Source organism: Siniperca chuatsi, linkage group LG18 (genome assembly GCF_020085105.1).
Source record: "Siniperca chuatsi isolate FFG_IHB_CAS linkage group LG18, ASM2008510v1, whole genome shotgun sequence".
Taxonomy (NCBI): domain Eukaryota; kingdom Metazoa; phylum Chordata; class Actinopteri; order Centrarchiformes; family Sinipercidae; genus Siniperca; species Siniperca chuatsi.
In genome coordinates, this window is record NC_058059.1 from 8910715 (window position 1) to 8938489 (window position 27775).

The window sequence follows — 27775 nt, forward strand, 5'->3', positions numbered from 1 at the left end:
TGTGGAAATCATTAGACTGTAATGACTCTAACTGCTAATTTAATCACAATCTAATTTACCCATCTCTTTTCACCTCTCTTCTCCAACTCGTTGTACTGATGATTGTCCGGTCATGATGCCTCCATCCTCCCTCTACTCTTCATTTCACCTGTCATCCACTTTTTGAATTATTTTCCGTCATCTTAACCTCCATGCACCCCATTTCATCTGTGCCATCTAGCCAGGAAATACTGATGAAAGAATAGCTACTGGCCCTTAAAGTGAGATCAATAGGAAGTAAATTAAAAAATAATGGATGGCTGAGTCCACAATGGAGAGACCATAAGTCAACTCATGAAAGCTTTTAGCATTTGACAACAACATCTTCGACCTTCACTACAGTTAAATACAATGTGTGTGTGTCGTCTCCACGTTTGAGAAATTCAAAAACAGTTGGTTTACATTGGAAATCAAATGAAATCCACAGTTTAAATTGTTTTTAAACAGTGGTGAGAAAAATAAAAAAGGCGCCACAGCTGCATGAGGTGGGGCACCAGCCGCTGAAAGTCGTGATGCATTTATTGTGAAACAGTTCCAAACCCCTATGTGACTCAGATTTAAAGTATAACTACTTATATATAGAGGAGCTTAGTCAGGGTAGGGAAATAGTCAGGATGGTAGAACCAGAGTATAATTATTCTTTTGGCCATGTGTTTGTAAATTCAGTGACCTCCTTTGGGTCAACTGGGATGTCCCAATGGATAGCAGCAGAAGATCTGAGAGCCTGCGTTACCCACATCTGTTCCTGAGTTTTTCCTAGTACCCTAAAGGGCACTTTATCACGTTTTCTTGCACATTAGGCCACTATAGAAGGCACTTTATCATGTTTTATCTAGGTTCTATCTTTATCTAGTTTAATCGACATGAAATCAGTTTCATGTCGATGGATTTTTTTTTTCACATGGTCTCTAATCAGAACCAAGGACAGCGCCAGATTGCGCCCTGACGCAGAAGGACGCTTTTTCACGGTTGGAGAGCTGAGACTCACAGAGCAACAATCTCAGAGCAACACGACAGCCTGATGAGCTCTGTCACCAGGCATGCAGAGCAACATATCAGTTATTTTGTGTTTATTTGGATTCACAGAAAATAGACCGCTTTTCTGTGTGTAGGCTATTTATGTGGGCTATTATTTAAGTAACATGGAGGCTGGCGCAAGAACCTAAAATCCAAAGATTTTTTCCCCCAAGAGGTGAAGCATTTGGATTTATAGGCATGACTTTTGTAAATATCCTCGGTGATTAAAGTTAAAATGTCTGGAGAATTTACCGACACTAATTACGAAGGCTCAGCAGGGATAGTCTATGCTGCAGCCATCAACTTCAGCTGTATTTTCAACACGACCAACAGTTCCAATGGCGACAACTTCCACCTGTCAGACTTGGACAAAACAGGATTTGTGGGAGACGGCGCCGCTGTTGTGAGGATTATCATCTCTGTCATTTACTCGCTGGTTTGCGCGCTCGGTCTGGTTGGGAACTTACTGGTCCTGTACCTAATGAAGTCTAAACAGGTGTGGAAAAAATCCTCCATCAACCTTTTCGTAACTAGTTTGGCTGTGACTGACTTCCAGTTCGTCTTGACTCTGCCGTTCTGGGCGGTGGAAAACGCGCTGGACTTTACGTGGCTTTTCGGCAAAGCAATGTGCAAGATAGTTTCCTATGTGACAGCTATGAACATGTATGCCAGCGTGTTTTTCCTGACTTCCATGAGCGTGGCGAGGTACTGGTCGCTCGCCTCTGCGCTCAAGGGCAGGCGGCGGCGGCCACAGTGCTGCTCCGCGCGGTGCATCACCGTTTTCATCTGGTTTGCCGCTGTCTGCGCCGCTCTGCCGCACGCAGTTTTCTCCACAACAGTGACAGTTTCCAATGAGGACTTGTGTCTTGTCAAATTCCCGGAAACCAACGGAACCGCGCAGCTTTGGCTGGGACTCTATCATTCTCAGAAAGTGCTGCTGGGTTTTGTGGTTCCGCTGGGCATCATCTCAGCCTGCTATCTGCTCCTTTTGCGCTTCATCACTTCCACAAATAAAAACACCTCGAGCGCCAAACGACGCGCCAAAGTCACCAAGTCTGTCACCATCGTGGTCTTATCCTTTTTCCTCTGCTGGCTGCCCAACCAGGCGCTGACAGCCTGGGGCATCCTCATCAAACTCAACGTGGTACATTTCAGTTATGAGTACTACACCATGCAGGTGTACGTCTTCCCCGTGTCCGTGTGCCTGGCGCACTCAAACAGCTGCCTGAACCCCATCTTGTACTGCCTGATGAGGCGGGAGTTCAGGAAAGCACTGAAAAAACTCTTCTGGCGGATGACTTCGCCGACCATAAGGCCGATCACAGCCACCACAAAGCAAGAGATGAACGAGCAAGGGCAAGTCCCGGTCCCCGTCAGCGCGCCCGAGGAGCCCGCTGTGGTGTTTTATCCTCCGGGGGCTGTTGTATACAATGACAGAGATCTGCCGCAAAACAGCACTTAGTCTAAAGTACCACACGGACAGGTTTTGTTTTCTTAAAAATCCTTTTTGATTGTTATTTATCTGCATTTATGTTAATTGCTCCATTTCCTGCCTCGCAGCTGTCAGGAAAGCTCAAGTTGGATCTGCATGATTGAAAGGGTGAGAAAAGAACAGCACTGGTCATTTACGACCACACTGATACCTGTCCGTGATCAGTGACCACTCTTACGTGACCACTTCACATGCATCTGTCATTTTGTACTTTGATGCTCTTAATAAAAGAGCAAAGGACATTTCTCTTGTGCACAAAGACAGAAGAGGTACGGTATTTTGAATGTTTCTGAATAAGTCTGTCCAAAAAATGTAAAAACAAACAACATTTTTTAATGTGTAAGTAAAGTGTATTTACAATGTGAGACACTTGCTGGTCCTTCTCTGTATGTTGAAAAAACAACAACAAAAAAAAACTAAAACACTCAGGTGTGTGGTTGTCAGTGAGGATGAATAATGAACAAAAGCAGTCAGTTTTTAATGCCACAAAAATCTCATGGTGATCATGGTACATTAGATAAAAACGATTCCAATGAGCTCCACACAGTGAGGTACAGATTTTACATTTAGGGAAAAGAGAGCACTGGTATCGGATTTGTACTCGGTATTGGCTGATAACCTGAATTGATGTATCAGAATCTGTATTGGAAAAGAAAAAGTTGGATTGATGCAAAGAGGGCATCATGTGTCATAAATCTATGCTCATCAGACACTCTGCATAGCCTTTAAATAACTTTGCATTTACATGAATTCATTCACGACTAATGCAGAAACCACTTCAAATTAATTTAAATGAGTTATTGGAGGGAATACATTCAATTTAAATTACTTTTTAAACCAACTTAAACAACCCATTTTTTATTTGCTTACTTTCTAATAACCTAATGAAAATTTCATAGGAACCATTGAAACTAATCTCAAAATCCTCTATATCTCCTGATATTTGCCATTAAAGCTCAAAAATGTGCAACATGTCAAGTTGGGTCCAATTTCAGGTATTCAGTGATAGATACATTTAATTGGTCATATCACAACCAAGCACAGGATCTCTTCATTACAAGTCTCTGCATGAATCAACCCATCAATAATTCCTTTAAAAACTCCTACAAATATCATTAATATTGATTTAATGGAGAATTTAAAAGGGATTTAATGGATAAAATCATGTGTTTTGGATGTCTACACACATGCAGCAACATTAGCCATCTAATCTACAGTAAATGTTGTTGTGCAGGAAGTCATGGGGTTATCTCTGACTTTCGATCTCATCTAATTTGTTTAATTTATTCAGGACCACTTGCAAATAAGTCATCAGTGACTTCTAATAAACCAGAACAACTTCAGCACAAAATATTAATTCTTTCCTCACAATATCACCCTTTTAAATAAAGTAGAAATTAACAGGAGTTAAAAGTCAAATGGATGAAACTGCCTGTTTGATCTGATCCCAAGAGTCAGTTAACATATTAATGCACTGTTTGCAGGTACTGTACATGTCAGCCTGGATAGATAGAGGGTTTTTTTTAAAGGGGACTCTTCACTGATAGAAATTGTGCAGGATTGAATTAAGTGCTGGATTCAGTACTTCCAAAGAAGAAACTTTAATCCTTTCTCCTCCTGCTGCCTCCAAGCCTTGGGCAGAGATGGGACTCACAGGAGTCTGGCAAACCCACTATGACAATCAACATCCTGAGATAAATATTGCGTTTAATTTTTTAATTAAGCAGCTAAAAAAAACCCTAATAACTGACAGGCTAATTTAATTAGAAATAAATGGCAAATGGCCCCACAACCTGGCTATTAAATTGGTTAAATTTAACCAATTATTATATTAGATCAGAGCAATCTGTCATGTGGATTTTGAATCCGGCACCCACAGTGCACACATACATCAGCAACACTCACGCAGAGCATTTCACCTCTCAGTAAAATCCCTTTTGGGGGAAGAAAAATGGCTTCATCATGATTAGAAATTTAAATATGACAGTGTGTATTCCTCAAGAGATGAGCTAGTATCTCCCAGGGTGCCGGAGAAAGCCCTTTGATGTGTTTTGAATGTCTAGGAAACTGATTTTCAAAGATATTTAGAAATTCTGTAGGTTTTTGTTGTGTACCACAATTACTTCGTTTTCACTCAATTTACATATGAAAACACATTTGACACCTGTGAAATGTTGGCAGGAATATCTATGGTGGTTTCAAACACAGCATCGTGTCAGTATATTACAAGTGAATGACAGACAAGAGTGAAAACATGCTTTGAAAAGTGAGCGAGCTAATGATCTCTTTCTGCTTACAAATCCTGGAGGCATAAACAGATATAATGAGGAGTAAAGAAGGATTACTGATGTTTTGCACTATGATCCAATGAAAAAAACTTACAGTGACAACGAATGGCGAGGCCCATTGGTCACTACACATTAGTCACTCTAACCAGCGTCCTTTCTAATCTGCAGGAGTTACATCAACTTTGACTAGTTTTGACAAGTTTAAAGATCCCCTCCAGATATGTTTTGAGAAATGTAAAACTATTCTGCTTTGAATAATAGTTTGTTTCTGATATGGTTTCCCCACTCTACAGTATAATTACCTAGTTAGAAATTATTAAAAATACATCTACATCTATCAGAATCTATGAAAATGCAAATAGTTTTCATTTCCGGCGTTGGAGGAAGTACTCAGGTCCTTTACTTAAGTATAAGTAGTGACACCACAGTGTAAAAATACTGTTTATTCATCTCATATTACAAGTAAAAATCCTGCTTCCATAAAATGACTTAAGTAAAAGTATGTAAGTATTAGCAGAATGCAAAATGTACATAAACTATCAAAAGTAAAAGTACTTATGCAGAATGTTGTATTTTTAAATGTTACTGATTGGTGATGGAAGTACATTTACTCAAGTTCATTCAACTTAAGTAAAATTTTGAGGTACTAATACTTGAGTATTTTCGTAGTATTACCTCTGTGTACTATTCCGTATCCATTATTTCACAAAAAAAAAAAAATTCTTTCCTCCTTCTTTCCTCCCATTAATAATCTCACAACCCCTCAGATTTGTCTCGTTACTCTTAGGAGGGGCCCGACCCCCAGGTTGGGAACCTCTGGACTAAACTGTAAATAAAGTAGTTAAAGCTCCACCTCAGCCAGATACTTATGCATTGATTCATCTGTACTAGCAATTTAATAATGTCATATATAATCATTTTTATATATTTTTTAAACTTTTGATACTTTAAGTACATTTTGCTGATAATACTTCTGTACTTTTACTTAAGTAGGCTTTTTGATGCTGGAATTTTATATTAATGTATTGGTACTTTTAGTCAAGTAAAGGATCTAAACACTTCTGCCGTGACCAGACACTCAGTCTTCTCATCTAACTCTCTCTCTTTCTGTCAAACTATTCCTTTAATATGAACTATTTGGCCACCTGCACCTGGCTTCACCACTGCAGACAAACCCTACAAAGAGTCGTGAATGTCAATCAAATGGTCACAAACGTAAAATGTGAGTACGTAAAGTGGATGTAATAAAGAATCTTTATTTATTAAAATAATAGCATTAAAATACTTTTACATATGCAGAATCATTCCACATATCTGATGAAGAGGGCGATGAAGATGCAGCCTAACAGAGACATGGTTGAGGCTGAGAGGACCACCACGATTACACTTCCTGCCACGTTGACCAGAGCCCCAAGCCCCACGCCCACCATAATCTGAGCTAGCTGGACCATGCAGGTGAGCGCAGCACAGTCCACCCCGGTGCCTCGCTGACTTTCATTGCTTCTTCGCAGCATCAGTTGTTCCTGGAAGCACAGTGGGTAGTGTTGGGGTGATCAGAGAGGAGGAGGAGGAAAAAAGGAGAGGAATATTTGATGTCATCAACTTCTGTATTACCAGAAATGTCTGTGGCACAAACCAATCAACAGTTGGGTAAACAGATTCAGCTGTGAAAAATATCAAGAGACCTCCTCTATATATATTTTCTTTTATGATGACTTAATAAGGTATTGATTGAGCATGCAAGGAAACATAAAACCTGTTATTTAGGAAAAAAAAGTGTTTTCTAATGACAATTGATTTTTGAACCACCACCTAGGGGACAATTGTCAGTTGTCAAATACTATAATAGTTCATTCTTGTTCATTCAGAAAAATCAAAAGTTATTTTATCCAGAGCCCATAATTGAAAATATTATATTCTTCCAGATCTGTACACTTCCCTGATATTAAAACACTGTTTCTTTAATGGCAGTGAGTTGGCAGAGAGTTCAGGGAGTAAACCCATGCTGCCAAAAATGCTGCGTTAAAGAGCAGCCTCCATTATTATGGTACCCATATGTGGAATCAACTATACAGGTCCACAAGGGAACAAACTAGTCTACAGACTTTTCAAATGTAAAGTGTAAGGGAAACTGAACGTGTAATTGATTGACAGACTGCTGCTATTATTTGATACATTTTAATTGTTTTACTGTTTTATTGTTTATTTTCAATATAACTACCCAGGACTTCCTGGAAAACAGTATTGACACAAGGAATGTTAATTTAATTTAACGGGTACTAAACCAAATTGACACATGTAGGTAATTTTAGTCTTCACAATGAGTCCTACTCAGCCTGTGCAAACAGTTGAATAATGTCTTCTGTTAGAAGCTTTCCAGGGTTATCTCAGCTTTGACTTTAGACTTCACATGTATAACAAGTCAAGTGACAGACGCTATGCAGCTGCATTATTTGATTATTATATACTAATGACTAAAAGTATCTCTTTTCTCTCTCTTTATGTTTTTTTTATCTGTCTCTTCTGAGTCCCCCAACTTTATGGAATTAAAATACTAATTCGCTGGAATACGCCTATAAACTGAACATTCACGCCATTCAGATATTTTCATGCATTTCAACTAGCGATTACTTTCAGTATCGATTAATCTGCCCAATTTTTTATCGATTAATCATTTTGGCTCACATTTGAGAACCAGCAAATGTTTGGCATTTTTGCTTGAAATGATTTAAACGATTATTAAAATAGTTGCCAATTAATTTTCTATCAATCGACTAATAGTTGCAGCTCTATTGAAAATAGTTTAAGAAATAATGGATGGTAAAATAACTGCATTTATATAGCACTTTTGTACCTTAACAGACAAAGTGCTTTACATTTTTGCCTCTCATTCACACACACTCACTCACTCTACCTCACAGCTGATTGACACTGATTGTTGGTGAAAAGTTAAAAGGACTCAACCATGAAACTGAAGGAATACTGCATACTGAAAAAGGCTGAGCCGAAACACAAAATTTTGACATTGAAAACTGAATGAAAGAAACATCCTAAAGCACAATGTTTTTTCTTCTACTCAAATGCATCTCAGCCCTTAAAAAAACATTTCTATTGCCAGACCAGTACCTCCTCTTCACGCTGATACTCAGCTATCAGGTTAAATGGGATGGTGTAGAGCGTGCTGGACATGACGCCGAACACGCTGCAGAGGGTGAGTGTGGCGATGATGTTGGGGAAGAGGCCAATCAGGCTGGTGCCCATGCCGAACACAAAGTAGCCCATAAAGTATAATCCCTTCAGGCCGATGTATGGGAGAAGGAAACGCTGCACATCTGAAAACACACAAACACGTCATGCATAGTTCAGAGATCAATTTTACTTGAGAATCAGAATAAAACCACCGTGACCTGTGTTGATTCAGGGTAGATGTTGGATTACGTGACACCTGCTTGATCTTTTATGGTATTGCTCATCTGAAAGATGTTCTAAACATTTAAAAAGCCTCCACAACATGCATTAGATTTGCTACAGTTGACTGGACATTTGATTCAACAGGCTATCTTTCGTTTGAGAGCAGCAATGTAAATGAGAAAAAAAACATTTAAAAAGATAATTTTCTCAGCATCCAGACTATAAATAGATCAAATTTCACACCCAGAGGCTGAACTTTGCTTTGCATGTAGCACATTTTTTTTTATCTTCCTTTCACCATGGTTATTTTACATGGCTACAGCTATAGCTGAGCTTCTGTTGGATTTAAATTAACATGATAACACACGCCCAGCATGCCTCTGGGAAAACATGTGTGTTTTATTTGGGCAGAACCATCTAATGAATGACTGCAGCACACTACAGCCTGTAAGCCCAACACAAAAGAGAAGGAAGTGATAATTGCCCACTGCTATCCGTTACCCTGCACAACCTCATAAGGCTGTCATTCAAAGCTAATGATGTCAGTGCAGGACATGGTGATGTTAGTGGATGCTGGCTGCTATGATGAATGTAGAAACACATACTGTACATACTCTCTTTTTGTTCCTGTCACTTGAATCATTACTTACAGGAGTAGAGAGCAGAGGACACAGCATTAATGCAAAGTCCCCAGCAGCCCACTTCAACTCCTCTCTCATATGTCACATAGGCTGTAGAGTTATGGTCTGCATAAGGATTTCCCTTGTATACAATCTGCAAAAAAGCGAAGAGAGAAACAATCTGAAGAAGAGTGTCAAAATACATGGCATCATTTCAGGAGAGAAACAGTGAAGCCAAGACACATAAAGGCTGAGGAGATCCAAGCACACAGCATCATTGATATAGACATCAAATGTTGGCTTCCCTCTTTAACACATGCTTTTATCTTTTCTTTCCTATAAAAAGAAGCAAATTCAAACTCAACAGGGAGCCACTGACTATACATTTCCTATACTTGATAACAATGCCTGCAATTTTAGATTACACGTTTGCGCATCGGGTCTTCGTGAACCACGGTGGTGTCATGCTGTGAGGTGCGTCCTTTGATCAGCATGCACACAGTGAAACTGTAAAGCATTCATCATTATTACACATGTCAACGAAGGATTACACAAAACAACACACTACTCCCCCACCCTCACCCTCCGTCTGCCCCCACACAAACAGTGATTAACAGAGCTTGAATGCAAAAACATATTGCAGCTTGTTATTCTTTACCTTTAATGTTATTGTTCTCACGTGGGATACAACTAAGGGTTGATTATTTCTTTGAGAAACTGTAGTCTATAAAGTATCAAAAAATAGTGAAAAATACCCCAATTGCCAGAGCCCAAGGTGATGTCTTCAAATTGCAAATTTTTACCAATAGTCAAAGATATTCAGTTTACAATGATATAAAACTGATTTTAAAAAAATTTAAATCCTCACATTTGAGAAGCAGGAAACAGAATGTTTGGAGGTTTTGCTTTATATATGACTTAAATGACACTCTCATCTGTACGATAAATATGAAGCTGTAGCCAGGAGATGGTTAGCTTAGCTTAGCATAAAGACTAGAAGCAAGGGAAGCTGACAAACTAACATGTTGTCTCAAGTCTCTTTAGCATGGTTTTGGACAGAGCCAGGCTAGCTGTTTACCCCTGTTTCCAGTCTTTATGCTAAGCTAAGCCAACTGGGTGCTGGCTGTAGCTTCATATTTAACAGACAGATTAGAGATAGCCAAAAGGTTAGATAAGAGGATTGATACCACTCTCATATCTGTCCAACTACCACCAGCAGCTAGTTAGCTAGCTGCCCCCCAGCAGTTAGCTAGAAGGAATTGAGAAGAGAAGAAGCATTCACATTTGAGAAGCTGGAAAAAGCAAATATTTTGCATTTCTGTTTGAAACATGATTCGAAACAATTAACTGATTATTCAAATAGAAATCTATGAAAGTGGAGAGTTAGAGGTGATCAGCAACACAGTGCAGAGGTCAATGACACTAATCACTGCAATTCAGTTCAAATCTGCCACACTGACTGGAAAATAAGCAGAGATTATGAGCTCTACACAGCACTAGAAAAGGCATAAAGCAGTGATGGGGGACTGCAATGTGAAATCAAGACCTTTATATGTTCTTAGTTACAAATGGGTTAGGTTTTTTATGCTACAGCACTGTTTGGTTTGTTTTTTAAATAGCCCACATGTATAGTAGACACGCAGACACACACAAATCAATACCTGTCCCATAAAATCGGTGAAGAAGAGCATATTGCAGAGGAAAGCTGTCCACCCCAACAGGTGACTGACACACAGGCAGCGGTAGTGGTTTGGCATGTTGATGACAGTTGTCATCAGCGACCTGAAAGTCATCCTCTTCTGGGCCTGCAGATACACACAAACATTGCACACATCAGTGCCAACAGCTACAACACTGACAGGATTTAAAAAAAATAAATCAAATAAACAGCTTTTCCTTTCATAGCACTCATTAATGTCCTGGTATTTCCTTGCTAGCCTACGGCTGACAGTTCAGAAGCATCAACAATTAAAAAAAACTGCTAAAAAAACTGCTCAAGGGTGTGAGACAGGAGACGATGAAAGACAAAAGAGCAAACTTAAAAACAAGTAAGCTCTTCGAAACAATCAATCATATCATCCTACAATAAATCCTAAAGCAATTAGAGCAAGATGAGGACTGCCAAAGCAAGAGCATGAATGTTAGAGATTATTAATCAAACGTCGTATATTCAAGCGAGGCTACAAAAGTGAGTTTTTAGAAGATGATACAAAATATGCCTCCTTTTTATCAAGACATATCAAATATAGTCAGAAGTCAACTCATCTGGGATGGTTTGAGGGATTGATTGAGGTTTATAAAATCGAAAAAGAATCCATCAATACTCATTAACCACAAACATTTTATGTTGCACAGGATATATTCACACTACTGTATATCATCTTCACAAGGTTATTTGAAGAGTTTTATTTGTAGTTTACACCAGACAAACAAGCAGTTCAGGCTGGTGTTGGTGAGGTTTTGAAAAAACTACTATACAAAAATTAAAAAACAAACAAAAAGAACAAAAGGAAACTCATCAGTAAACAAAAAAGAAAACCCAGACTAGGCCCATGGCTACTGGGCAGCTAGCAGCGAGCTTTCACCAGGTCTGCACCTGAACTGACGCAACTTTCAACTCCAACATCGTAGAAAAGGTTTCAGTCGTAGTCATCTGGACACTGTTTTCAGAATCAAGGCGTTTGGCTCCCATCCGGAAGTCATTCTCAATTGTGAATGACTTCCGGATGGGAGCCGAAACGTCTTGATTCTGAAAACAGTGTCCAGATGACTACGACTGAAACCTTTTCTACGATAGAACACTCCTGGACGAATGAGGGACTACACCGTCTTTCAACTCCAATAATGAACTCCCCTTGAGGAGCTTCTACCCCTTGCTTTTAAACAGGAAGCTCCTCCTGCAGACAAATCAAAGTTAGTTCATAATCAGTTAATCATTCAAATAACATTTCTATGTAAAAACAATAAAAACTAATTCTAATCATTATTAAAATTGTCATAACAGAAATATTAACAATAGGTTGTTTAGGGTACTTTAACAAGACTATTTCACCCGTACTCTACTCAAGATGGTACAGTCTGAGTTCCCGCTACTCTAAAGCCCGTTGGATGCTCTCAGTTACTGTTTGGCAGTTTGGACCCATGACCAGAAGGTAATATGGATGGGAGCTCATGCAACAAACATTTTATTAATTCAAGTTGAATATAATCAATAAATTAATTTGAATTGGATGTATTAATGAATGAATAGAGCAGTTTTCATTTTTCATTAACAATGTGAATGATATTCGTATGCATACTGAAATGACCAGAAATTACTTTTGTTAGCATGCTATACCAACATGTGCTCCCTTTGCTAACATAACTCAGTCACAGAGGCCTGGGCTACACAACTGCAGAAGGACTAGATATATATTGTGCCGAGTTAGCAACGTGCCTGAATAAATTTTACCTGCTACTGCAATGATTTTAATGGTTTTTAATGTTGGTGTTAAGCCCTAATTGAACTCTCTTGTTGCAAAGCTTCTTATTTTTCGTTGAGCTTTAAGCCCCAGTTGCACTTAAATATTTTAGTTTTCATTTTGTGAAATTAATTTGAAGTAACTCAGTGGTTAGCACTGTTAGCTCACAGCAGGGCGGCCATGGGTTTGTATCCACGGACAGAATGGATGGATGGAAATCTACTGAATGGGTGTTAGGTTGGTCAGTGTGTGAACCCTTAGGCTAGACGACATGGGAATCACTGACATACAATATATACTGTATTCAGTATCTGGTTGCTCCAGGGCCACATTGAAGTTACGGTTTGTCACTTCTAACAGCCCACCACTTTTATGACTGCACCATGAAAATCAAATGAAAATATTCCACATGTGCATTTTTATACACATTTCCTGTTATTCAGCAAGAACATATCAAAGGTTATCATCATCATCTCTCTAAAGGTTAACTTTCAGAAGCTGCAGCAAGCTGCCATACCACTCAAAGCTTGTTTCTATTGCCTCAGATTATCTTTTATTTAAGAATATATACGCACCGCATTGTCCATGTGCTCATATCTTTCAATAAAGGCAACTGAACTTTCATTTCACCAGCACTTAGTTAGGAGGCTTTCAATAGAATTAACATTAAGGCTACATTACAATTTTCTCTTCTTAACTGCTACATTACATTCTACCTGTGACCATAGAAAATGGATGGATAAATAAATCTGTATGCCACATTATTTTACCGCGTGTGTATTCTATATACATATGTGGTAAAATAATTGCATCCTCAAGAGACTATTTATCCTGAACATCACATACCTCCTTGTTTGGCTGCTTGGCACTGGATGTCACTGAGTTGGCCTCCCCCAGAGCAGAGAAAGACCTAGGCCTGAGGTCTGAGATGGATGCAGGGACTACAGGTACTGGTTCTTTAGCCAGTGCTCCGTAACCATTGCTGTGGGAGCCCAGTAGGTGAAGGGCACTGGGAGGTGAGGAGTCAGAGGTGGATATCTCCTTGTCCAACGGTTGTTCTGGAATACTGAAGAGGTGTATGGTGAGGAAGATGCCCCAGGTCAATGCTGAGAAGAAGTAGATGACTTGGTACTCGGAGCCCAGCAGCTGGCCGATCGCAGAATGCCCCCAGTCCATAGCTCCCACCAGATAGCCACATGCTCCGCCCAGACCTGGAATACACAGCGGCAAAGATTAAAACACTATGTTGACAAAAAAGTGCAGTTGCAGTAAGACACAGCTAAATACTTTAGACAATATGAGTAAAACTCTATATTCAGGCAGTGGATGTGGCTCATCAGGAACTAGCCACTAACATGAAGGCTCACCAACTGCACTCAGAGGGAACACAAGTCCTCCCTGCATAGACCGTGTGCTTGGTGTGGCGTTAAATGTCACATCTCTCTCTGCTCTCACTGTTTTTCATTAACAACTTAGCCCTTTGTCATTACTACAACTGGAAAGTTAAATGCTGAGGCCTGACAGCTGCAAGAAAGGTGAGAAACTGGCCGCTTCTGTAATAAGCATTTCAAGAGGCAAAGCTAAAAGAACACAGTTTGTTTTATGTCGTTGTCATACATGTGCCATAATATGTACAGATGGACAGAAAACCCTCATTGAATCTGCATGTTGGTTGCCTGTACATTATATGGGTGAACAGCCTGTTAGTTAGTATGCAATGCAATACAGAAGATCTAAAAACAAAGATCATGTTTTGTTATGTTTCTTTAATATTGTCCATAAAGGAGACATTCATGTACTGTATGTATAAAATTGATGCAGGTTTTGTTGTTTCCCTTAAATGTGATCACATGCCTACATTATGATACACACACACAAGATTTGTGAAGATATACAGTCTTCTACAGTTGGTCACCTGAAATGGAGGCTATTTTTATACATTACAGCAACTGGCAGGTAAAGTAATAACCATTCCATGAGTCACACTTCACTTGTGTCTACACGACTGGAACATTGCTGTTTGCGTGCTGCATCAAACACTCCTCTCTGATTCGAGATCCTTCACCCTCTTCTTTCGGTGTCATTAATGTCAGCCCCTATAATAACTCTGAACTTTTTATTGCGGCACAGTGCAACAGAGCAAAACAGAGATCACCATGAGAGAGAGAGAGACAGAGAGACTGAAAATGAGAGGGGAGATTTAATAGTCTACCTAACCTAAACAATAAACTACGTACTAAACTAAGTACGTCTTTACTGCAAACAAGGCTGTGATTAGGCTAAATGAGCTTAATGCTAACCTCAGCATACAGCACGTATGTTCACCATCTTAGTTTAGTGTAGAGGTGTTCATTACAAGTACAGACATCTTTAACACCGAATCTAACTGAACTGACTGAACTGAATCATCACTGTCGCTGACCAACGCGAAGTTCGTCCCCATTCATTTTTTATAGGACACAAGCAAATTGCTTTGCAAGGCATTGTGGGATTTCAGGTTACGTGGGACTGACCAATGATGTGAAAAAAGGAAGGGGTTGAAATGAGGGCAAAATTCGCCGGCCAGCTACACAGTAGTACGCAGTAAACAGATGAAAACTCACTAGAAAAAAACAAAAACAATTACAATTACAATTACTGGCCCATACAATTTGAACCAGCAACCAACTGAACTTACTACTGAACTGAAGCCAAACATCGCAGCAGTGTGAACGGTGATGTGTTCACTTACTGATGCATGTGTTGAAGTGCATTTGAACAGTGATGCAATTGATCATTGTCTGGGAGCCACGAATGTCAAAAATAAATGTACAAAATCTGTTGCCAATCCATCTGGTAGATACTGAGATATTTCCCTGGATAAGTGAAAAGTTTGACCTGCTGGTGGCTTTAGAGGAAAAGTCAGGAGATTACCAAAGTTATTAAGATTCATCCTCTGGGGACCATGAATGTCTGTACATGTAGGCTACATGTGCATGTGTTTCATGGCAATCCATACAATAGTTGTTAAGATATTTTGGTCTGGACCAAAGTTGTGGAACAATTGATTGAGCAACCAACAGAACAACATTGTTCCATCTGTTTGTGTCCAGCTTGCTTTACCCGTTGCTGTAGAAAATTACGGTCTGGTAAGAAACTAATGTAAGATCTGTAGTATGTCTTGAAGAATATTGAGCTATGAAACACTGCCCACTCCTTCACTCAAGCAGAGACTGTGAAACACAGAGTATTGATAATAGCATTTCATATGATTGGCATTCACTCCCCATGTATTTGATTAGAAAAGCTCACACAAAAAGGTACATGAATCACAGAGAAACACAACAATTCTTGTTCCCTCCTCCTCAAACCTCACATACCAGCGGTGGCAGGGGCGTCTAAAGAGTCATGTGCCTGGCATCTGTCTCTCTCAGCCCAGACCCATGACTACAGCACATGACTAGCTCAGGGCTGGATTACTGCCTGACTAGCATGCTCACACCACCCGGTGCCTGCTGACAGCTGAGCGCACCACTGACGCTGGAAACGGTGCGGAAATCATCTTGCCCCCCAAGCAGTGTATGACAAAAACACTTGCTTGATCCTGTATATTTTTAGACATTTCTGTACAGACTCATTTGGAACATATTTTGTAAGGTTATGGTGGTTTACAGAAGGGCTTTGAAATAAATAAATAATCTAAATATGGCGTATCTCTAAAGCAATAGAGAGGTAGTAAAGCATGCAATCTTCTAACCTACGTATTGTTAACTCATCCAGAGTAAAGAGATAGTTAGTATTAACTGTTCATATATCGTAATGGGACTGATTTGGCCTCAGCATAAATCTGAAGGAGGTGTAATTTAAAATGAATCAAAACAAATCTTCCTATCAGTTAACAGAAGAGTCCAAAACTGTTTCCACTGCCGCCTTATAGAACTGTTACAAAGTCAGGAAGAAAAAAATGTGTTTTCTTAAACAGTATCTTGAACCACTGGATTGCAAAGTGGTTGTATTTACAATTTACCATCTGGAAACTTTGTGCTTTGAATAGAGCATAAGGTTTTGGAGGATCTACCAAATCATAGTCAGACACATTTGCTCAAATTGAAAAAACCTTACTCATTTCTAAATGTGTCCATGAGTGGCCATCCTGCCAAAGAACAAGAACAAGTTGTGCAATTACCTAGGATGTCACAAATGCAACTGCAGCCTTGTTCACCTAGGCTAATTTAGCACTTTGATTCTCCATTCAAAAAACATCAGGAAAATACAGTTTTGTAACTGGAAATCTACAACTCCAGATGACATACAGGTAAGTCTACATCCACTATGTCATCTGAGAACCTCACATTTCTTTTCACAGTAGGACCCTGAACTTTGGAGACGCTTTTAAATGCTGCGTTTAAACTCAGATGACTTGCCATCATTTGCTCTGTATCTGACAGTACTAGTGGAGAATCCATTCATCCATTCAGCCATATGTCCATGACCTGAAGGTGAAATTCAGATGGGTTCATCCATCAAGAAAATGTTCCAAAACATGTATCAGAGTCGCTGACACACAATTTAAAGTTTTGGAAAGGCAACCAAACACTCAGATGAAAACCCCTTTGAGATGTCACACTCGGACCTGAAACAAGTAGCTCATGGTCAAAAACAAATTCCATAGAGTAAAAATATTTCTACATGAAAGTGAGAGTGAGCCAAACTTCCTTTTTGATTCCCTGAGAGACTTATTATTATAAAAGGAAGCATTTGGTTGCATTTGGTAATAAAACCAAGAGATTTTTTCACATAGGGACATTGTATTGACAAGATTTCGATAAACTAATTAATGAAACAATTATCTAAAATTTGTGTGTCTCTTTCAGAGTTCTGTTTTTCTAATTTCAATCTGGTTATATTTGATCTAATAACACGTTTTGGCTAACATTCAATGTCAAAACTTTGTAAAAACTAAAGAATGCGAATATGTTTTCACAGTAATATGAGACAAGCAGTGGAAACATAGAGCAACACAACACTGGCATAATATCACATGTTAGCTTGTTAGCCAACAGTTGCTTATTTACACATCCAGCTGATACAGAGCAACATTAGCATTTATTTGGAGATGTGTCTGGCTACCTGGTGAATGTAAGTCCAATATTCACTCCCTTTTAGCTCTGTTTTTGGTCTCCACCAACTCCTGAGAGAAATGTCTGGCTCTTTATCTGCTAAATGCTCCACTATGTTCACCAGCTAGTTGCTAACCATGTCTGTCTGCTATTTGGTGCCGAGCAGGTAAAGTACTGAGGGTTTTAAAGCTTTTTTGTCAAAAATAGTAGCCAGACAATAATAAAAAACAATACTGCTGAGAGCAATGAGACTGAACCAAAACATCAGTGTTGCGGGTTATAAAAAAAAAACAAACCCCCAAAAACAATGATCCAAAACATGCTAAAATGCTCTGTAGAGCCGAAGGGAACTGCAGTCGGGTGATATTTCTCTGTGGCTTTGTCACTACAAGCGACCCCTTTTACACACACATAGTCATTTGATCCATTGTTAATACACAAATATTCATTATAGCAGCTTTAAGTTAAAGACCTGTTGACCACAGTAATCAGTAACATGATTAATACTTTATATTTCTTTATTTTATATGTTTAAAATGACTCCATAGATAACCCTCCATACTGTAAAAGACATTATTCAGTACCATTTATTTTTATGTGTTGTTACAGATTAATAAGTTAAGACTCATCACTGACAGATGTAGAGTTACATAAGAGTAATTTTTTTATCGATAAAATGTGGAGCATTGCATTGTGGGATTGTAGTGTAGTAGTACACTTTTTTCGTTCCGTTGTGATGGCACTATATATAGTGGATACATTTACACACTCAAATAAAATGGCGGACTCTAAATATGGCTCACTAAATCGTAAATAGGGGGTGTTTTTGGACACAGTCACAGAAGTTACACTTAATATGAGACATCCTGGAGTCTTGTTGTCACTGTGAGGTTACTAGGCAACCACTGGAAGAAAGTCTCTGTGGGCAGCCAATAAATAGTCTGGCACATAAGCCCCCGTAAAACAACAACTTGTCATTTTACACTTGTATGGATTAAACAAACAAGCTATAATGTGTTAATTAGTGAACTAGAGGTGCTGGTTGGCAGATTTTTTTACCTTTGGACAGAGTTAGGCTAGCTGTTTCCTACTGTTTCCAGTCTTTATGCTAAGCTAACTGTCTACTTAAATAGACTACATGAATTTAGCATACAAACATGAGAGTGGTATCAATCTTGTCACCTAACTCTCGGCAAGAAAGCGAATATGTCTCATGAAAACATCTTTACATACACACTTATCAAAAGACAGACATACACAGTCTTATTGAACATGCAGAGAACACACAGACTGCAACACAGTTCATGGAAATGTTCACACGTTCCTCCCACTCAGTCACACCAGAAGAAGATCCAGTTTAACTCAGAGAATCTCTGCCATACATCATTAGTTTGTGTTATGGGAGTTGCTCAGCTACAAAAAGCTGAGCTATTATCACTGAAATGCTCACCAAACAAATAACTAAGGCTGATTAATTCAAAGCAAATCCACCAAGATGCATGCTGGGAGCAGCCAGCAAGGAAATATTTATGACAGAAATAAGCATAAAATAATCACAAAAGTAGTGAGTATTGAAGCAAGTACAACAACAGTGTGTGTGTGCATGTGCATGTGTGTATGGTCTTAATTACACACCTGTGAGTAGAGCATGGTAGTGCAGACCTCTTTCCTTGTCTTGATGTGAACATACATCAAACAGGTAAGCCTTAATGGGCCCATCGATGAAGTCCGCAGCAAAGTCAAACAGCACAACTCCGAACATCACCACAACTATGGCCCATGTACTCCTCAATGACCTATTGCTGACTAGTGCTGCAAAATAGAACAAAACATCTCATCACTCCTCAAGTGCTGCAGCCAATGATGTAAATAACAACATTAAAATACCTCCACAGCAATACATTATTTTTAGTGAACTTGTCAAGTGTCAAATTGGAAAGCAGAGATGCACATCACAGGAAAAAGCATCCCAAATGAACCCCATGCAGCTTGAAGATAATAAACTTTGTTTTTCCAAGCAAACCAATTATGTCTGACATGTAACAATTCTACTTTAAAGCCTGACTGATCATAAAGTCCAGTCTTGTTCTCTTGAAAAGGAATTAAGGATGCTAAGAACATAGCACAAGCAAAATACCTGTAATTCAAGCAAAATAAGTGGATTTTATAATTAATGTAAGAGATGTGAGTGTGTTTAGAAAGGCAAGAACAATATAATAATGCATGGTGTCATTATGAAATATACCTCTCAACTTGTTGTACCAAACATTTCCTCAAACTTTACAGGATCACTGTGTTTGCAGAGTGTTTTGGATATTTGTTAAAATATACAGAGATGGGTAGCAGTCTGATAAAAATGTGTTTTTGTAGTATTTATTGTGCTGTACAATGATTACTCTAATTATCCTCCAATCACAAGATATGATTGAGGTATTGAGGATGACGTACTGTATTTCAAGCCCCATGATTAACGTTTCCAGGGCCAACTGTGAATATCACAGTGGGGGAAATTATCAGTGAATATGCGTTTAACCCCCCATTGATCCTGTGAAGCTGTTCTGTGGGTAACAATACCGCAGCACTGTAACTCTCAGCAGTGAATCAGTTCATGTGACTAGTCTGCAAGGAAAGTGGTCTTTAGTCAACTTTTTATTTAAATAAATAATAAAGGTCTCAGTCTTTTGTGCAGAGATCTTCTTGTGACGCTGTCTGGAGCCCAGCAGCTTCTTACGAAACAGTTTAAGAAACAATTTTCTCAATCATGTCTCATCATCTGTCTGTGCCAGTGGGCACCGGCTCAGGACCACGCTACCAAGGCACACGTTTAACTTTAGTCACAAGTTAAAAGTGTGAGCATAAGAGTCTCTCAAGACCATACATTTAATGAGTTTTTTCTTGATGGTGTCACTTTATTCCCGATATCTGAGCGAGCAGATATTGATACAGTTCAGAGCCTGAGTTTGTAAAATACCAAGAGATAAGAGAAAGCTTGACATCTAAGAATTTAAATTCATTGTCTCACCATTGTATCAGTGTGAAAATAATCCATTTAGATTACGAGCATGAAAGCAGGTAAAAGCTGAGGTTGTTTGAGGGACAACAAAGTCGTTTACGAAGAATGGGAAGAGTTAGTGCTCATATTCTGATAAGTCACAATTATTCTTCTGCATATTTCCAAGCATGTCCATACATTAAAGTGAGATCAAGATGATGTCAGATTTCAACAGTATGTTCTACAGCATTTTTGTTTCTCTGAAATGGAAAGAACCATTCTCTCTTATTCTGTCTGAATCAAAGGCAGAGTTGGCCCCAAAACAAAAACTCACAAAAATACAACTGCACCTCCCCCTCTCACTGTCTGGTTCTGGAAGACTATCTTTCATTTCCTCTCTTACTCAAATTCTCCTTTCTATCCCTCACCTGAGATGACAGCATCTCCGTTCAGGAACAAGGTGATTCCCAGCAGCATGAGGATGCCCAGGGCCAGGATGTAAGGCCTCCGCCGGCCCCACGACGAGCGGCAGTAGTCGCTGGCTGAGCCGATGATGGGCTGGAGCAGGAAGCCCAGGATAGGGCTGATCAGCCACACCAAGCTGTACAGGCTGCGGGGAAGGCCCACACTCAGAAGCACCGGTGTGACGAATGCTGCCTCCACGGCATAGCAGAATTCCCTTCCAAACATGACCATGCTGTGGAGAATAAGTCGGCCCCGTGAGCGCCTGGGGGGCTCCACGGCTCCGAACACAGCACTCTCCCCACTGTCTATGTAGTCCTCTTTTGAGTCAGTGTAGTCTGTTGAGTACTGGTGTAAAGAAGTGCTGATGTGTTTGCCAGGCTCCGGGAGCCGACAGGGTTTGGTCCTCACAGACTGGTCCTCTGACAAAAGAGTCATGGTTGAGAGAGGGGAAAGAGGGATAGAAGGGTAAAGGGAGAAGAGGAGATTTAGGTAAAAAGAGACAAAAACAGAGAGTATGGTAGTGTTTCTCTCTCAGTCCGCCAGGTGATAGTTAAATGGCCAAACGCCCAATCCTTGCTCTGGTGCTCACTCAGCTTGAGCTAATCCGTCTCTCTGCTGCATAGCTGAGCAAGAAGTCCAAGATCCAAACAGCTTTACTTTACATGTGAAGGTCTGCCTCGTGGTCTGAGCAGAGCAAAGTGGGACTCAATGATGAAGAGAGGGAGAGGAGAGGAGAGGAGAGGAGAGGAGAGGAGAGGAGAGGAGAGGAGAGGAGAGGAGAGGAGAGAAAGAAGTGGGTGTATTTAGGAGATTACTGAATGTCTTCAAACTACTGTAGTAAAGGCCCGGGGCAGTTCATGGGAGTGTGTGTGTGTGAGGAACTACGACCATGTGAGTGTGTGTGATGTGTGTGGTAAAGAGGGTAATTTATTCCACTGTTTCCACAGCCACTTGTCATTAGCCAGTAGTACAGTATTTATTCCTTGGTGACTAGTTACTCTTCTTTCAGGAGGGAGTCGGGTGCTACCAGACTTAATTCATTTATTGATACATTTAAAAGCTTATTTACAAAGTTATTAATTCAATTAGTGTATGTATTATGCAAATGGGCAATTATTGGTAAAGAAGTAGTCAAAACATATTTAAATGTACCATTTAATAATTTAATGCCAGAATTCTGGCATTAGAAATTAATTACTTTATGATTTTGTAAAATGGATTTGCAAAGTTATTGAAAAATAATGTATTAGGCTTTTTGTTGTTTCATTTACTAATGTCTTCCTATAATGAATCCCACAGTTCTCTTCTGCTTTGCCATTTCTGTTTCATCCTCAGTTTAATTTGTATTTTAATTAATTTCTCTTTAAAAAGCCATGCTAGCAGGGTGGGTCTACAGATGACAATGTCGGCCAGTCAGTCGGTCCACTGATTTGGTGTAGACTGAAAAATCTCATCAACTACTAGATAGATTGCCATAAAATTTTGCACAGACATTCATGGTCCCCAGAGGATGATTCCGACTGACTTTGGTGATCCCCTGACTTCTTCTCTAGCGCCACCATAAGGTTGCCATTTGTGGTTTTAAGTGAAATGTCTCAACAATTACAGAATGGATTGCCATGAAATGTATTATACACATTCCCCTCAGGATGAATTCTAATAACTTTGGTGATCCCCTGATGTTTTAACATCAACATGCAAGCATTATCATTGTGAGCCTCACAGAGATGTTAGCATGGCTGTAGACTTTTAATCTTGTTTAAAAGGTATTGAAAACAATTAACATTTAAAAACTGAGAATGATCCAGATGCAAAAGTTGCTGATAAAATGGAAAAGTGACTTAAATGTATTTATTTTTTTTAATTAAAGACTAAAACTTAAACTAGAGTCTAAGTCTTAAGTGACAATGGGAAGAAATTATAAAATGGTATGTCATAATGTGTAAATACTTTTTCTTTCTTCACATGTGGTTTGTAAAAGGAAACTCAGTCTTGCATCGATCAGACTCTTTAGGGCTCCAGGAAAAACAGCCAATCCACATCAATGAAGTTAAAAGATTGTCTGAGCTGAGAAGTTTTTTCTAGTTGCCTCTCGTTACTTATTGTATCATCAGATCATCATGTGCTTCTTTGAACAGAATGTTTTTTTTTGTTGTATGTTGTATTTAGATATACAGTAAGGTATGTAAGAAAAGCCCTTACCTTAAAATATTGCCACAAAAGGTTAGAAAATCACACTTTTTTCCTGCTCTTGCTGGGATTGTATTCATTATTCCTCTCAATGTGTTTGAGCTATGACTAACTGCCTGCTCTTAAGCTGAGGTGAAGCCATAGGTCACGATGCTGTGACCTTAAACCAGCATTCAAGAACACACTTATGACTAGTTCTTCACTGTGAACTTTTCCGGTTATCAAAGACAGTTTCCTTGAAAGGTCAGGTGAAGGTCAGGTGTCTGTGGTTCTCAGAATCAGCAGACCAGCCTCAAGAGTAATCACAAGAATATCATTAGGACTCAGTCACACAAACAGATACACAGTGTGTGAGCAATAAGAGACATACAACACTCTTTGTCTTTCATTCTCTTCACATCTTTGTGATGTTACCCATAAACCTTTTAACACTTTTATTTCCAGTGTGGTGGTGACCTATTTTTCTTGCAGTGATCTGGTCCCAGTATAGTGGGGAATGATCATTTATCTGCACCTATTACCATATTAAAACCACCGGATTAAACGAGGAGTACAAATCAGTGCTAAGCAGCGTGACAGGACAGCCTGGAGTGATGTGCCACTTTCCAGTGGTCCAACTTGCAAAAGTCTGATTAGCTATAAACCAACATACCAACAACCACAATCCAACTATACGGAAAAGGCAGAAAATAGGTTGCTGCTAGTCCAGAATGAAACACCAATCCTGACCTGTCTCCAGTGGTGGAAAATAAGTAAGTACAATTATTCAAGTGCTGTACAATTTTCAGGTTATTATACTTTACTTGAGTATTTCCATTTTTGATACTTTATACTTCTACCCCACTACATTTCAGATGGAAATATTGTACTTTTTACTCCATTACATTTATTTGACAGCTGTATTTACGAGTTACTTTTCAGATTAAGATTTTGCATTAACACAACACATGAGCAGCTTAAATACAACATATTTTTAAAGATTAAACCAGCGGTTTACAACCTATTTGACTTGTGACCTTTTACAAAAAAGCAGTGTCTACTTGGAGCCCCTTGTTATGTTACGATGTCTGAGATGGTTTTATTTAAATAACTGGTTGAGGCCCAAAGAGGTAAAAAAAAAATGAAAATAAAATCCAGGATTTCACAAAAAAGCAAAGATTCAGTCCAAAATATGAAGACAGATTTAAGTAGCAGAACTTTTTTTATTCTTTCCTCTCCCATTAATCATGTCAAGACCCCTGGGATTTATCTTGTGACCCTTTGGAGGGTTCTGACTCCTAGGTTGAAAACAACTGGACCAAACTACCCAAACTACCTAACTGTAAACAGTAAACTGCTGCTTAAGAATTAATACATCAGTATCAACAATCTGCTCACATCATATATAATAATATATCAATCACACAGGACATTATTCCGCAGAACAAGTACTTTTACTTTTGATACTTTAAGTACATTTTGCTAATTATACATCTGTGCTTTAATTCAAGTAGGATTTTGAATGCAGGACTTCAGTGTACTTGTTCTCACACTTGCAACAAGGTATTTTTACATTGTTATATTGATACTTTTACTTAAGTAAACGATCTGAATATTTCTTCTAACACTGACTGTACAGTTCTGAGGTACTTCTACTTTACGTGAGTGTTTCCATTTTATGCCTCTTAGGCTTCTACTCCACTACATCTCAGAGGGAAATATTGTAATTTTTACTCCATTATTTAACAGCTGTGGTTACTTTGCAGATTAAGTTATTTTATACAAGACATATGAGTTTATAGCACTTAAAATAAAGAACTTTATTTAAGCAACTTAACAAGAGTCTAGCACAGCAGTGCTTTGAGCTAAATGGTAATGTCATCATGCTAACATGCTGATGTTTAGCAGGTATAATGTTTAACATGTTTACCATCTTAGTTTAGCATGTTAGCTTGCATGTTAACATTTGCTAATTAGCATTAAACACAAATCACAGCTGAGGCTGGTGAGAATTTCATTAGTTTTGCAGGTATTTGCTCATAAACCAAAGTATAGGACAATTGGACCTGAAGATGGCACTAAATAGGGATCACCAAAGTTATTACAATTCCTCCTGAGCAGGACATGGATATCTGAACCAAATTTCATTGCAATCCTTCTAATAGTTGTTGAGATATTTCAGTCTGAATCAGAGGGCTCTGACCGACATTGCCATGCAGAGCCATGCCACTAAAAATGTTACAGCGTCCTATTTCACAAATATTGCTGAAGCAGTTCTCAAAATCACACTCTGTAATGAATTTTTGTTCCTCCATGTCTAAAGACAATCCCATTTTCCACTATCATACCAGCTGATAAAGAAGCAGCTGCTCCTTGATGTTGTCAAAGGTTATCTCCACATCAGTGCTGCTGGAAATCGAAGCCAGAATAACATCATGAAATTCTCGTTGTTAGATAAAGAATTAACTCAAGTAGTCTGCACATTTATCCTTCAGATCATTTATAACTCAACAGCTACTGTGCCAGGCCACTTAGAAAATGTAGTAGTTCAACCACATTCAAAAACCTCCTAATTACACCCTTAAAATTGACATTTATGAACCTTACACTCTTTTAGTGTTTGAGTAATGACAAAGCATTTGATTGCATTCATGAATAATAACGTTAATTTCGAGAAGTGTCAGTCGGGCTTTAGAGCTGACCTCAATAATAAAACTGCTCAAGATCAAGATTCACTTTAATGGGCTCTAAGGAGAAATTATTTTGCTGACATCAAAGTTGCTGACACACACACACAAAATAGCCTAGTACAGTGCAACATACAGTATATACAGTACATGGAAACTATTTGACAGAATATAAAAAAATAGTGAAGTGCACAAAAATTTACTTTAAGCAAATTTAATATCTCAACTGAAGACAGAATTTAAAAGATAATAAATCTCCACTATTTTTGTCCATCAATTTGATTGACAGTGGCCCTAAAGTAAAATTACACTCAATTAAGATACATTTGGTCTACCTGAGATTGAAAGCTATTATTCTTTGTGATAAGGAGATGTTTAAAAAGGCAGAATTTCAATTATAAGGAGCTTTCTTGAGTATAATTAAAATATTCAGGGAGGTTAAAGATAAAATGACATTTTGGATGAGCTGTAAAGATCTAAAAGTAGAAGTAGGAGGCCTGCCTCAATTCTGAGAAAAGCTCCACATCAAAACAGGCCACTGTGATCAAATATTGCCTCAGCCAGGTAGGCAATACAAATACCATTGCCATTTCCATTTCCAATATTAACATTCATGTGTTCGCCCTGCGACGAGTTGGCCACTGTCCAGGGTGTGCCCTGCCTAAGGCCCGAAGTCACTGGGATAGGCTCCAGTCACCCGCGACCCCCTAACGGGGACCAAGCGGTAGAAAATGGATGGATGGATGGATATTAACATTCATGTCAGTTCTCCTTTTATAGCCATGTTGTGTGGCTCTATGGCAGTGTCAGTGGACTCACACACCACTTTGGTCCAGACTGAAATATCTCAACAACTATTAGATGGATTGCCATGAAATTTTTTACAGACATTCATGGTCCCCAGAGGATGAATCCTACTGACATTGGTGATCACATGACCTTTCCTCTAGCGCCACCCGGAGGTTGACATTTTTGTTTTAAAGTTAAATGTCTGCAATCTAGCGACTTTTTGTGCAGACCTTACCTCTTCTCACTTGAAGAAAGTTGTCAAAATTTCTCAGTGTTTATGCTCTCGTGTCTGTGGCTGTCTGGACTGATTGTGTTCAGTGAGTGGAGGAGAGCGGCAGCACGTTCAGTCGACCAATCAGCAGCCAGACAGAAACATGAACGTGAATATGTACCTTACCTAGTATCACTGATCCCCATTGTTCATCCAGGGGAACTCCTCCTCATTTGTTTTTGTTCTAAATGATTGAATTTGACTGTTTAAATTTTATTTTTTCTTAACAAGTTGCCAAAAGTGAGTTTATTTCAGAGTGTGGGTCCTCTTTGTTCATGACACTTCAGTTCCACAGTCGATATAACAGTCTTCATTTCAAACGGTTTTGAAATTAGAGGTACATTTAGATGCAAATCGATGAGATGATAGCAGCTTGAAAAATAATATTAGCTTATCTAGCGGCCTCTCAAACGAGCTGGGTGATGCATCCTACTGACTTTGGTGACCCACTGACCTTTCCTCTAGCGCCACCATGAAGTTGATATTTGTGTTGTTGAGTGAAATGTCTCAACAACTATTGGATGGGTTGCCATGAATTTTTGTGCAGTTTTCATCTCTCCCTCAGGATGAATTGTAATCACGTTGGTAATTTAGTTTTTTTAGTTTTTAGTTTGTCCAATACTTTGATTTATGACTACTTGCGAAACTAATAACATTCCCATCAGCCTCAACTATATTTACTAATTAGCAAATGCTAGCATGCCACCCCACCAAACTAAGATGTGAAAATGGTAAATGTTATACCTGCTTAACATCAGGAAGTTAACATTGTCATAAGAGCATTTAGCTCAAAGCACTGCTGTGCCTATGTACACCCTCATAGAGCCGCTAGCATGGCTGTAGATTTTTAGTATTGTTGAGCTCACTCATTGAGAGGCAATTAGAAGGCATCCTGGGACTTTAAAGTGTGTGAGTGGCCTCCAATGTTTTTTTTTAACTACATACCTGTCATTGAAGAAGGCAGAGATCCAATTA

General features: G+C 39.0%; 2 protein-coding genes across 5 annotated transcripts; one reads left to right on the top strand and one right to left on the bottom strand.

Moving 5' to 3' along the window:
• Nucleotides 1-819: 819 nt before the first annotated feature.
• Nucleotides 820-5260, top strand: rxfp3 (relaxin family peptide receptor 3). Its single transcript, XM_044175030.1, has one exon. The coding sequence runs from the start codon at nt 1292-1294 to the stop codon at nt 2516-2518; it is 1227 nt and encodes a 408-aa protein (XP_044030965.1). The 5' UTR covers nt 820-1291; the 3' UTR covers nt 2519-5260.
• Nucleotides 5261-6072: 812 nt separating this feature from the next.
• On the bottom strand, nt 6073-27767 carry slc45a2 (solute carrier family 45 member 2). 4 transcript variants are annotated; one of them, XM_044174194.1, is made up of 8 exons: nt 27746-27767; nt 20848-21303; nt 19063-19239; nt 13175-13539; nt 10529-10672; nt 8898-9021; nt 7963-8168; nt 6073-6359 (listed from the first exon to the last, which is right to left on the bottom strand). In XM_044174194.1, exons 1-8 carry the CDS (start codon nt 27750-27752, stop codon nt 6138-6140), a joined length of 1701 nt encoding a protein of 566 aa, XP_044030129.1. In that variant the 5' UTR covers nt 27753-27767; the 3' UTR covers nt 6073-6137. The 4 variants fall into 4 exon arrangements, with proteins under 4 accessions (XP_044030129.1, XP_044030131.1, XP_044030128.1 ...); XM_044174196.1 differs by lacking the exon at nt 27746-27767 and adding an exon at nt 23087-23217; XM_044174193.1 differs by lacking the exon at nt 27746-27767 and having other exon boundaries at nt 20848-21630.
• Between the last annotated feature and the right edge of the window lie 8 nt (nt 27768-27775).

What these genes read in the sequence shown, in the direction of transcription:
- rxfp3 (XM_044175030.1), top strand. Translation starts at nt 1,292, where the DNA reads ATGTCTGGAGAATTTACCGACACTAATTACGAAGGCTCAGCAGGGATA.
- slc45a2 (XM_044174193.1), bottom strand. Translation starts at nt 21,319, where the DNA reads ATGACTCTTTTGTCAGAGGACCAGTCTGTGAGGACCAAACCCTGTCGG. An exon ending in CCAAGCAGCCAAACAAGGAG is followed by an intron (nt 10,673 to 13,174) that starts GTATGTGATGTT and finishes GTGTATCTGCAG; the next exon opens with GCCCAGAAGAGGATGACTTT. An exon ending in AGTATCAGCGTGAAGAGGAG is followed by an intron (nt 6,360 to 7,962) that starts GTACTGGTCTGG and finishes CTGTGCTTCCAG; the next exon opens with GAACAACTGATGCTGCGAAG.